General features: G+C 42.8%; 1 protein-coding gene across 1 annotated transcript; it reads right to left on the reverse strand.

Annotated features, from left to right (window-relative positions):
* Positions 1 to 10122: 10122 nt before the first annotated feature.
* LOC120109859 (disease resistance protein RGA2-like) lies at positions 10123 to 11508 on the reverse strand. Its single transcript, XM_039123491.1, has one exon. The coding sequence runs from the start codon at positions 11506 to 11508 to the stop codon at positions 10123 to 10125; it is 1386 nt and encodes a 461-aa protein (XP_038979419.1).
* Between the last annotated feature and the right edge of the window lie 1064 nt (positions 11509 to 12572).

Consider the following 12572-nt stretch of genomic DNA (forward strand, 5'->3'; position numbering starts at 1 on the left):
ATCAGGTTGTGTACACAGCATGGCATACATGAGGCTTCCCATTGCCGATGCATAGGGAATCTTGCTCATGTGTTGAATCTCTTCAGCACCTCCTCTATGTACATCTTCTGTGAAAGGCCAAGCATTCTTTTAGATCTATCTCTATAGACCTTTATTTTCAAATATAGGATGCTTCCCCAAGGTCTTTCATGGAGAATTCTTTTTGACAACCAAACCTTAACCGAGGTTAGCATGGGAATATCATTCCCTATTAGGAGAATGTCATCTACGTACAGTACGAGAAAAAACGACAGCACTCCCACTAACCTTTTTGTAAACACACGGTTCCTCTTCGTTTTTGATGAAATCAAACGTTTTGATTGCGTCAACGAAACGAGTGTTCCAACTCCGAGATGCTTGCTTTAGTCCATAGATGGACCTTTGCAGCTTGCAGACCTTGTGATCTCCATCACTGGAAGTGAAACCCAAAGGCTGTTCCATATAGATATCTTCATCAAGATATCCATTCAGGAAAGCAGTTTTTACATCCATCTGCCAAATTTCATAATCATGAAATGCTGCAATGGCAAGCAATGTTCGGATGGATTTTAGAATGGCAACAGGTGAAAAGGTCTCCTGATAGTCAATGCCTTCGCGCTGACTATACCCTTTCGCCACAAGCCTTGCCTTATAGGTCTCTACCTCTCCATCCGAACCTATCTTCCTTTTGTAGATCCATTTGCATCCAATAGGTACAATACCTTCTGGTGGATCTACTAAGGTCCAGACTTGGTTGGAACGCATGGAGTCTAACTCTGACTTCATAGCTTCCAGCCATTTCTCAGAATCGACATCAGATATCGCCTCGTTGTAGGTTTTGGGATCCTGTATGTGATCCCTATCTCCCACCAGGAACATTTCCTCGGTATCCTCTTCTAGTATACCTAAGTATCTATCGGAGGATGGGAGACCCTACTAGATCTACGAGGTGGTTGAGGGACATCGTGTACTGGCTCCTTATGAATAGGTTCTATAGGATCCATGACTCGTTGCTTTTCAGAGACTTTCTCTTCAAGCTCAATTTTCCTCCCACTGCCTCTATCAAGGATAAACTGATTTTCCAAGAAGATGGCATGACGGCTCACAAACACATTGTGATCCTCTGAGACGTAAAAATTGTATCCTAATGACTCTTTAGGATATCCTATAAAACGAGCACTTATGGTCCTAGCCTCTAACTTGTCCGCCTGTAGTCGCTTGACGTGGGCCGGACCCCCAAATCTTGAGATGACCCAGACTTGGTTTCTTACCATGCCATATCTCATACGGTGTGGTAGGAACGGATTTAGAGGGAACTCTATTCAATAAATAAATCGCTGTGAGTAAGGCATCTCCCCAAAGGAACATAGGTAAATCAGTGAAGCTCATCATGGACCTGACCATGTCCAACAGGGTCCGATTTCTCCTCTCTGACACCCCGTTGAGTTGAGGTGTACCCGGAGGTGTCCATTGTGAGACTATGCCTTTTTCTTTGAGATAGTCCCGGAATTCCCCACTAAGGTATTCTCCTCCTCGATCTGATCGAAGAGCCTTAAGAGGTTTTCCAGTTTGTTTTTCTACTTCATTCTTGAACTCTTTAAACTTTTCAAAGGATTCAGACTTGTGTCTCATAAGATACACATATCCATACCGTGAATAATCATCGGTAAAGGTAATGAAGTATGAATAACGTCCCTGGCTAGCACATCGAATGGGCCACATACATCTGTATGTACTAGGGTAAGTATTTCGGTGGTCCTCTCCCCATGTCCTACAAAGGGCAGTCTAGCCATCTTTCCTTGAAGACAGGACTCGCAAACTGGATATGACTCGGAAGTCAATGAGCCTAAGAGCCCATCTTTATCCATTTTGTTCATCCTATCTTCTCCAATATGGCCAAGTCTGAGGTGCCACAAATATCTTTGGTTTATCTCATCTCTGGATCTTTTGGATCCTTTGGCACTCACATCTTGCTCGGTAACATTCACAGATACATCCATATGTAAATGATAGAGACTGTCAATCATGAAACCACGTGCGACTATTTTATTTCTCAAATAAATAGAACAGCAGTCTTTGTCAAATGTAAAAATATGACCTTCCTGTGCTAGACATGAAACAGAAATCAAATTTCTGCTAGCAACAGGTACATAATAGCAGTCTCTAAGTATTAAACTAAATCCAGACGGTAGTCGTAGATGGTAGGTGCCCACAGCCACAGCAGCAACTTTTGCCCCGTTGCCAACCCGAAGGGTTACCGCACCTTCCGCCAGCCTTCTACTTTCCTTTAGACCCTGCATGGTAGTGCACAAATGAGCACTAGAACCAGAATCTATAACCCAACTAGAAGTAGAAGAAACCGTTAGATTAGTTTCAATTATGAGCAAGTCTATACCTTCTGAAGGTATATCACCTTTCTTGTTCTTTAGGCTCTCGAGGTATGAAGGACAGTTTCTCTTCCAGTGGCCTTCGACATTGCAGTGGAAATATTTTCCTTTGTCGTTAGCCTTTTTCTTTTGAACTTCCTTCTTTGGCTTCTTGTCTTTCTTCTGCTTCTTTGCAAGCTTCTTTTTCTTCCAAGTAGACTTTCTCTTGGAACCAGAAGTCAACTCAGCAGCGAGGACATTGCCCCTTGAACCTTTCAAGGCTCCCTCAGCAGTTACCAACATGTTGATTAGTTCAGTCTTAGTGCATTCAATCTTATTCATGTGGTAGTTTACTATAAACTGACCAAATGAATCAGAAAGTGACTGTAGGATCAAATCCACTTGCAATTCCTTGTGCATGTCCATACCGAGCTTCTCAAGCTCCTCTAGGTCCTTGATCATGGTCAGACCGTGATCATGGACAGACTGCCCCTCGCGCATCTTCGCTTTGAAAAGCCTCTTGGACACTTCAAAACGAGCTGTGCGACTCTGCTCACCATACAACTCTTGCAGGTGTGCCAGTATGTCCCTAGCAGTCTTTATATTTTCATGCTGGCATTGGAGTTCATTAGACATAGATGCCATCATATAGCATTTTACTCTAATGTCATCGTCCAACCACTTTTTATGCATCTCACGCTGAACATCAGTGGGACGTGCTGGTAATGTGGGGATATCTGAATCGAGTATGTAGCCTATCTTCTCACAGTCCAAAACTATTTTGAGATTTCTAAACCAGTCCTTGTAATTGGTTCCGGTCAGTCGGTTGGTCTCAAGAATACGGGTCAAAGGGTTTGAAGCCGACATTGTATCTGCAGAGAGTAAAGATTCTAGTTAGACTTTTGTACTTGATCCTAATCTGTCCTAAGGTCTTTTAGAACAAATATGACTCCCACTATTTTCTCGAATTCCTCACACTCCCCTGGTAGGAAAACGGAAATCCCACACGACTAGGGTTTCTAGTGGGTACTGCGGTCCCACCGATTTACATGCCACCTCACCTAACAGTTATTGGTGACACATAGATGGATGAGTGTACAACTCTTGTACAATGCTTCTCAAGCATGTTGCAGTGTAACTTGGTCTCTAAGCCATGAAGACCTCACCTAACAGTTATTGGTCCCATTTCTTAGTTAAGTCAGACCCACCGTATAACCGTAGGAATAAAGTCGTCATTGGGTCCTCACCTAACAGTTATTGGTGCCCAACCCCACCTTTACCCTACAACATCTCATGTCTATAGAGAGGTCCAGCCCCCCAATGCAACTTGACCACTGTATCCAGCCGAGACAAGTCAACATCAGAAAGGCCTTAGCAGCTCTACTACAGTGGAAGACCTATTGACTTAATATTGGTTAATCAGGTCTTACTGTTTGCAACTTGAGCCTTTCATAAGAGGTAATCGAACAATTGGCCAGGTAAGCAGGTGGGAGGCCCCTTACTCAGAGAGTAAGGTCCTAATTAAGTAACCACCTTTCATGCTTTCCTAGACACCAATTAGATCAATTAATCTAATATGACTTGCTCATGTCGGTTCACTCTCGACTTGATTGAGGAGGTTTTGATTTAGGTCTCAATTGGGTTTGCTACATCACATGTAAGCCTATCTACCCGACTCTCATTCACATCACATGCAAACGGCGCATTGCAGGCAGTTATAATCGCGGCAATAATTAAAGCTAAACTTTAACTAGGTGATGATCATGGATTCTAATTAGGTCGTATTACAAGCACATGCACATCAATCGATCAAGTGGTCTTCAACTCTTGAATTGATTCCAAGCTTCCTTGATTCGATCCTTGATCAACTCTTGATCCCATCGCCATCAACCGCTTAGATCATCTTTCATCTCATGCCTTTGCTTCAACTTGATCGTTGATATACATCACATCACAGAAATACAACCAGATGTAAAATAAAATAAAAATAATTTACATCTCCTTTTAGGAGGCACGCAGGCCTCTCAAAACATCAAATAAGATGCATGCAAGCATCTGAAAAATTACATGACATCGCAGATCACATCGCAGGTCATTACATTTGATACCAAAAGGGATTGAATCCTATGATCATCACCGTATGCTACAATTATAATTTTCAGATCTGAAACTTAACTGATTATATCATGACATAGGTTGCTGATCATGCTAATCATGATTCTAAACTTTGTAATCCCATTAACAATGTAATTAGAATCATCTTTTTATCACATAAAAATCAGCATGTAAAAAATCAGCACCCCTGAAAATCTGCATGCAGAATTTTTCAGCATGCATGATCATTTAATTTTCAGATCTAATATGCCTTTAGATATTTAATTCTTACCTTAATCTACGAAACCTAGGCTCTGATACCACTGTTGGGAACCCGCCCATGCCGCTGATATTTCAAAAAAATTTTCAGATGGCAGCGGAATCGGCATGCGCGAGTTCGACGTTCATCGCATGAACGTTGTTTCGAGACCTTTCGTAATTAGGTAAGAATTAAAACTTTTAAAACTACTAGGAAGATCAAATCTTCACCTTGCGCGGGTAGATGATCACCGCGAATCTGAATTCGTGGTTTTAGGAAGAGGGTTCGCTTGAAGCCGTTCAAACGTCCGGCCTCTACGGGTATCCACACGAAGTAGAGAACCGATCAAAGCTTTCTTGTCTTTCCGGGGTGCTAGCTCCCTTGCAAAGACTCCTTTGATGGCTGATCTCTTCTCTTTCTTTCAACTCTTGAAAGTGCTTGAGAGGAGGAAGAAGAAGGATGAAGAAGAGGAAGTAGATGAACCCCTGCACAGCCTTCTTTCTGTTGCTTGCGCTGGATGAAGAAAAGGAAGAGGAGGAGGCCGCCAACACTTGGAGGTTCCTTCTTTCTTGCTTGCGGCTGCAACTAAGAGGGGGAAGAGGGTGGCCACGGCACAAGGGAAGAGGGCTCCAATGCTTAGGGCGCCGGCCTCATGGTGCTTCTTATAGCTATCAAGGGCTCCTCCAAAGTTGGAGCCCTAGATAACTTTCCAAAGAAAAAAGGGGGCGCCGGCCCTAGCTCCTCTCTTCTTGTCGCCCCAAGCAATTGGAGAGGGGCTGATGCCCCTCTTAGTTGGTTAACCTAATCCTCTTCCAAAGAGGATTAGGTGCCTCTCTCATGGTTTCATCCTAATCTAATTAGGATTAGCCAATTTGGGTTCAATCTATGCTAGTCCCAATCTAATTAGGACTTGAATGGATCATGACTCAATTGAACTCTTCAATCCTAATCCAATTAGGAGTCATGTTGATTCATTAGATTAATAATTAATTAGGACTTAAGGAATCCTAATCCAATTAGGATTTGTTTAATTTTAGTCCTAATCCAATTAGGACTCTATTTGAATCCGAAGTCCTAATCCAATTAGGATTTCTAGGAATCCTACTCCAAGTAGGAATCCAATTTTAATTCAAAACTCCTAATCTCATTAGGATTGAGGAATCCTATTCCAAGTAGGAATGCCAGTCCTAATCCAATTAGCACTCTAGGTATCCTACCCGAAGTAGGATTCTTGTTTCAAGTCCAATTAATTAATTCCTTTTCCTTCTTCAACTTCTTATCAATCAAATTGATTTCTTGTGATTCCTAATCACGATTTCAACCATCGGATCGGTCAATACTTCTAGTGTGTGTGACCCCATAGGTTCTATTCTGACTGGTAGTGAGATATATTGTGATCTCTATCACTATATCATTGAAAACTCCTTTCAATGGGTTGGAACGATTCCAACTCAACTCATTAGGATTTATCGATCATCAAGATAATCCCTATGAGTCCACCATCCACCAGTGACACCTAGCAGCATGTAGTGGCTACCCAGCAGAATGGAATGATGAACCTCTAGGTGCAGTTAACATGTGATACAGTCCTACTATCGTGGATCCCTACAGGACGGAGGTCATGGACAACTCATCAAACCCCATTGTCTGTCATATGTCAAGATTTATTCGACTTGAGTTCGATAATGGAAAACTCTTTTTCCACTTTATATTACTGCCCTGGCCAAGGTCTTAGAACTCAGTCTAACAAATCACATAGGATCACTCCTCTTCTATCAAGGTCGATAGATTTCTTATAGGTGCATACCCTACTCCTACAGTGAACCTACTGCAGCCAATCTACACTGCATGGACCCATATGGCTAGAGACCATGTATGTGTGCAGTCAAACTACAATAACCTCACTGTGAGTAGCCGAAGCACCGCAGGTCAAAGACCAGTCACACTACTGCAACATCAAGTAAGTCACTGACGAGTGGATAGACATCCAAGTGACTTCTTGTCTTGGTCACGCTCAGTACCCTTGTTCTCTAACAAGCACCTGCACTATCACTTCAGTGTCCCTACACTGTGGACTCAAGTCTCGTCCATCCAGAAGGAAAGTGATCTGTGCACTGATCGGATCGATCACCGTCCTCGTGATGATCCATTGATCAGGAGCATTTAGAAATTAATCACCAATGATACATGGCTCAAATTCTCAACTCTTGAGAATATGTATCATCATCTTATTAATTTCTTGGACGATTCATAGACACATAAACAATATGAATGAAAAAGATGCCTTTTATTTATTCAATAATAAATAGTCAAGTACAAAATTATGTCCCTAGAATCAACAATGTGTTAGCCAAATTGGCTTCTAGGGCATACATCTAACACTTCCTCCAAAATTTTTTTGGTGCACCTGAACTAATTAACATAGAGTTAACCATATCCATTAAGGTTCTATTCTTTCTCTCAGCTACTCCATTAGATTGGGGTAAATAAGGAGTTGTTACTTCATGAATTATCCCATGTTCTTTACAGAACTGGATCAGCTCAAATGAGGTATATTCACCTCCTCTATCAGACCTTAAGATTTTAATCTTTTTATCTAGTTGGTTTTTAGCTTCTACTTTATAGACTTTGAATTTATTTAAGATCTCATTTTTAGCTTTGATAAGATAAAGGTGACAGTATTTAGAAAGAACATCTATGAAAGTTATAAAATATTTGTTTTTACCCCTTGAGGTTCTTCTTGAGTCACATATATCATTATGTATGAGTTTAAGAAGATCAGAATCTCTACTTACAGAGTGGAAGGGTCTTTTAGTAATTTGGCCTCTACACATATCTCACATTTGTCATTATTCTTAAATTCTAATTTTGGGATTAAGTTCAAGTGCATTAAAAAGCAAATACAATGATTAAAGATGTATCCTCACAAAAGGCCTATGACTCCCTTATGTAGACTTAAGACTCATGTGCCATACATAGCTTGTTGGCGGGATAATTGAACTACATCCTAATCAGCCACATGGGGGAGAAATTCAAATTCAAATTCAAACTTCTTCCATGCAGGGCACATGCTGAAAATTAAATGGGAAAGGTGAGCAAATGGGTTAGACCTATTATTGACTTTAGTAGTAGTACTCTCACCAACAGCTGAAACCAACCTAGGGTGGTGAGCCAGAACCGCATTTGATTCCGTCACCTCCTAAAGTTTTCACCATCAAACTTTTCAGATTTAGCACTAAGATTTTCAGATATGTAGGAAGCCATTAATTTGTAGCTTAACACAATTTTGACACATGTACAAATGAGAAGGTTTATGTCAAATTATTGCACTGATATCTAATTTGAACTTTAGATGTCTAATTGAAAAATCTAAAGAATAACAGCCAGATCAGCTTCAGATCGGTGGTGGAGCACTTGGCTCACTTAAGTACCAGCCTTTCTTAGGCATGTATGCCTTTTTGACAAGCTTTTCTTAGACACCGTTATTCAATAGATAATTTCACTAGATATCGTTCAATTTTATCCTAAGTGCAATATTAAGCTAGCTCCTATGAATTAACCAATTTCCGAATTTTCGTTTGAATGGAATATGGAAATTACTCCGTAAGGAGTCCAAATGGAGGTATTAATAAACCTCTTGGAGATTAAGCAATCTAATATTTTACTTGAAAAATTAAGTACTAAAGTAAAACTAGTATAAATGTGTAACAGCTAAAATAGAACAATTTATAATTATGCAGCAAAATATTTAATAAATATTGCAATCAAAATCTAGTACTAACAGTACATAAACTTTCCTGGATTGTTAGCCTAGATGCACAAATATAATTGATAAATTAAATATTTCTAATATTCAAAACAGTAAATAAGAAGAATAAACTAGCAAATAATTAACTTGACAATATAATAATAAAATGAAGAAAGAGAGAGAAGATGGCCTGTGGATCGAAGCACGCTGATGCGCTGTCCCAGAAAAGTTTATGCCCCCCACGTACGGGTATGCTGTTACAGATCTCCAAGAGATACGACGACCCAATACAGAACCACGTCTTCCCCGTCAGTGCGCTTCCAGGGAAGAAAGAAGAGTACGTTCACGCTTACAGATTCCTCAAAAGAAACTTAGAAAAATTATGAGGAGAAGAAAAATTTTCTTTATTTCTTTTCTCCCAATGATCCCTAGAGCCCTTTTTATCTAGACTCTTGAAATAGAGAGAAGAGAACATTTTGATTGTGTTTGAAATGATCCCTAGAGCCCTTTATATAGGCTCAGGCTCGTCAAAAGAAGAAGATTCCCCTTCCGCGGATTGATGACGTGTCTTCTTGTGCTCCTTTGATTCTTCGGCTTATTGCATCTTGGACGTTCATGCTTCGTTCCTTCTTCGATGGGCCTTTCCATACTTGCTCTTGCACTAGATGCATGACACTTGTCATGGTTTGCTTTCTTTGGGAATTTTTCCATGTTTGTTTCCTTGCTTGTGCACGGATGCTTGCCACTTGACCGTTGACTAATTTAGTTTTCAAAATTTTAAAATATTTAATTTAATTCAACAGATGTCTCTGCCATCCACCTTGGGAACTCATAGCCGAAGTAACCCCAGATCCTCAGTTCTTCCAGGCAGCGTGGAGGGTGGAGCTCTTCAAACACCTCCTCGATTCTCTTCATCTCGTCCTCAGTGGGTTGAAGGTCTAGCGTGCAACTTAGCCCGAGTGTTGTAAGCTTGGATTTGTTTCTAATTTCGGCTGCTTTTGCCTCGAAGCTGCTGGATATGCACTCCAACTTATTGATTGAGAGATCCATGAGACGCGAGAGAGATCTTAATTCTTCCATCGTGTAGTATTCCTCTGTCCGGTTGCTCTGCAGCATAAATCCACGCAGTAGTTGAAGATTTTTGAAGCCTTCCTAGCCCTGCCGGCATCCCAACCACCTCCGTCCGGATATTCAAGTACCGTAGATTTGTGAGATTCCCTATGCTTTCCGGTATCACGCTTATTTGAGACCATGAGATATTTAGGAACCTCAGGTGTATGAGGTTACCCAAAGAATCTGGCAACCTTTGAATTTTCGGGCCAGTGATATCCAACACTTTAAACGAGAAATTTTATTAAAAACAACATCCATTTGAGTCTCAGACATGAGGCTGTTTTGCCATATTAGAGTCCGCAGCGAGTCCTGTTTTACTAACACATCAAAGATTTCCGTTGTTTCACGGTCTCTTACGTATACCTTGCGCAGCTTCATCGGCTCGTTACTGCTGCCTGCTTCATGCCCCTTTCTGAGAAACGAGCTCTCATCTCGTGCCAGATACCGAGCAAGACAGTGCAGGAGGTCATGCATCTGGAATGCCATTTGATCGTCAAGACATGGCTGTAGAAGATTTCGCATTATCAGCTCTCTGCAGTACTCTTCTGCTGTCTCTTCCATAGTCGAACTCCCTCAGCTTTCACAAATCCCTCAGCAATCCAAAGTGCAGTAATATCCTTCTTAAGGATTCTATAGTCTTCAGGAAACAATGAGCAGTATATAAAACATTGCTTTAGACAGCTGGGTAGATCTTGGTATAATGCTCCCTTAATCTCCTCAGGAAGCCCGGATGTGGACCATGCAGTGCTTTCAAAAACTCCATTCCAAGCTCTCCTGGTCTTCTCCTTCGTGCATAGCACCCCTGCAACCATTTTGATGGCTAGAGGTAGGCCATCACATTTCTCAACAATCTTCATCCCTATGTCCTTGAGATGCTGGATCTCTCCCTCCTCTCCTGTCAAGACCACCTTCTTGCAGAGCAATGACCAACTATCCTCTGAAGACAGTTTGTGGACGTGATGGGTGTGCACTGCCATCATCTGCTTTGTGATCTGTTCATTTCTTGTAGTGACAAGGATCCTACTGCCAGCAGCACAACTTTTTAACGTGTTACATAACAAGTCACACCAAACCTTTGCAGTCCAAATGTCATCAAGAACAAGAAACACCTTCTTACCCCCAAGACTGCTCTCGACTTTGGGCTCAAGCGAGGACCTACTTTGCTCTTGGGCCTCACCGGAGATATCTTTCAGCAAATTTATGTCATCAAACTCTTGCGATACACACACCCACTTCTTCACTGAGAACTCCTCCTGAATCCTCTGGTCATTATATATCCTTTGAGCAAGTGTGGTCTTGCCAATTCCACCTGCACCCACAATTGCAAAAACAAGAATGTTTCTCCGTCCGTCATCCTTAATTAGCGAATCAACCAAGCTCTGAGTGTGCTCTTCAATTTTAGATCCTACAATATCAATATCGCCTACAGAAGATGTCATGCGACTACTTGGAGATGTCACTTGCTGCTTGTCATGGGAAGTGAGCTCAAGATTGAGATCGGATCTCAACCTCGAGATGTTCTCAAGCTTCAGATTGAGATCTCTAATTTTCGTGCCAATCTCATGAGCAACCAGAGGCTTTCTGATGCAAGACAGAAGGGGAAAGGGGAAGCATACCGAAGAAGTGGAGGAAGAAGCTTCACTACACTTGTCGGCCTCGATGCGATAGAGGTCGAGGATATCATCAGCATCGTACATGAAATCCTTGAGCTCCTTGAGCCAGTCATCCACGTTCTTATCATTGATCCTCTTCCTCTCGGCATCGGCAAGGACATTGCTGATCTTACGGAGCTTGTTCTGGAGCTTTTTGATCTCGCCAGGCACACCTAAGAGCATGTCAACCTCTTTCTTCGCCGACTCGACCAGTAGTTCAAAAAAAATGGAGACGAAGGCATCCAATATCATCGCCATCTTCTTCCTAGACTAGTTGGGACTGGGAGAAAAGGAAGAGATTGCTAGATCTGATTGCTCTCACAATGGCTATCAGGGACCAGGTCCGGGAGTCAGTGGAGGACTCTGATGAGATGAGAGCAAAGGCATTGACTCCATATGCATTGACTCCAATCCGGATTCTCTGTGATACGTGTTTGCACCGCAGAGAGTAGCAGAGTGCTCATGGAGACCGACCACATCATCCATCACGGCGACTGATAGCTGGTCCGGGAGTCGGTAGGAATGAATCTAATACGAGATAAGGGCAACGGCATCGATTCCAACTCCAGTCAGGATCCTTTGCGGCGTGTGTTTGCACAGCAGACAGCTGTGCCGCGCTCGGTCACCGCCACATCATCAACACGGAGATAGATAGCTGATGCGGCGATGGCCGAGAGCTATACGGCAGTGCACCCGCTCTTTCTCGCAATTCAGTAAATCCTCTCCGCACGGTACCGTTGGAAAGAGACAAAGCACCAACTTAATGCTTGCTAGGCTGCTTGCAAAAGAAAGTGTTGCTGGAAATTGGACCCGGGGGCAATCTTCGGTCGAGGAGAGGGAGCGACTGTTAGCCCTCACGGTGGGGCGGCGGTCTGTCGGCGGGCGGCGTCCTCCGTCCGGGGCGGTCGGAGAGAAGGAACAGCAGGTCCTCGTAGCGGGGCGGCGATCCGTTGGCTGGCGGCGTCCTCCGTCCGGGTGCCTGCACACGAACCGGTGGCCGGGTTCTCCGGCGCCGGCCCTCCGACGCTCAAGTCAGGGAGGGGGCAAATAGTGGGGAGAAGGAGATAAACAGTGATTTTTGGGTGTATGAATGTTCCAATCCCCTCTTGAGAGGCCAAGGCTCCCTTTTATATGCGGGGGTCGGTTTACCTGTGATGTAACAGGGCGAGGCCGTAGTACGGCTTGGCATGTTGTTCAGGTCGGCGCTCGGTCAGGCGAATCATTGCACTGATGTCGGCGGTATGGCCGAGATCAGAGACTTATCATAGTCGACTAGACCCTGCTGGGTCGATTTGCCGTGGAGAGCTGGGGATCCGTAGATG

Source organism: Phoenix dactylifera, unplaced genomic scaffold (assembly GCF_009389715.1).
Source record: "Phoenix dactylifera cultivar Barhee BC4 unplaced genomic scaffold, palm_55x_up_171113_PBpolish2nd_filt_p 002940F, whole genome shotgun sequence".
Classification (NCBI taxonomy): domain Eukaryota; kingdom Viridiplantae; phylum Streptophyta; class Magnoliopsida; order Arecales; family Arecaceae; genus Phoenix; species Phoenix dactylifera.

What these genes read in the sequence shown, in the direction of transcription:
- LOC120109859 (XM_039123491.1), bottom strand. Translation starts at nt 11,508, where the DNA reads ATGGCGATGATATTGGATGCCTTCGTCTCCATTTTTTTTGAACTACTG.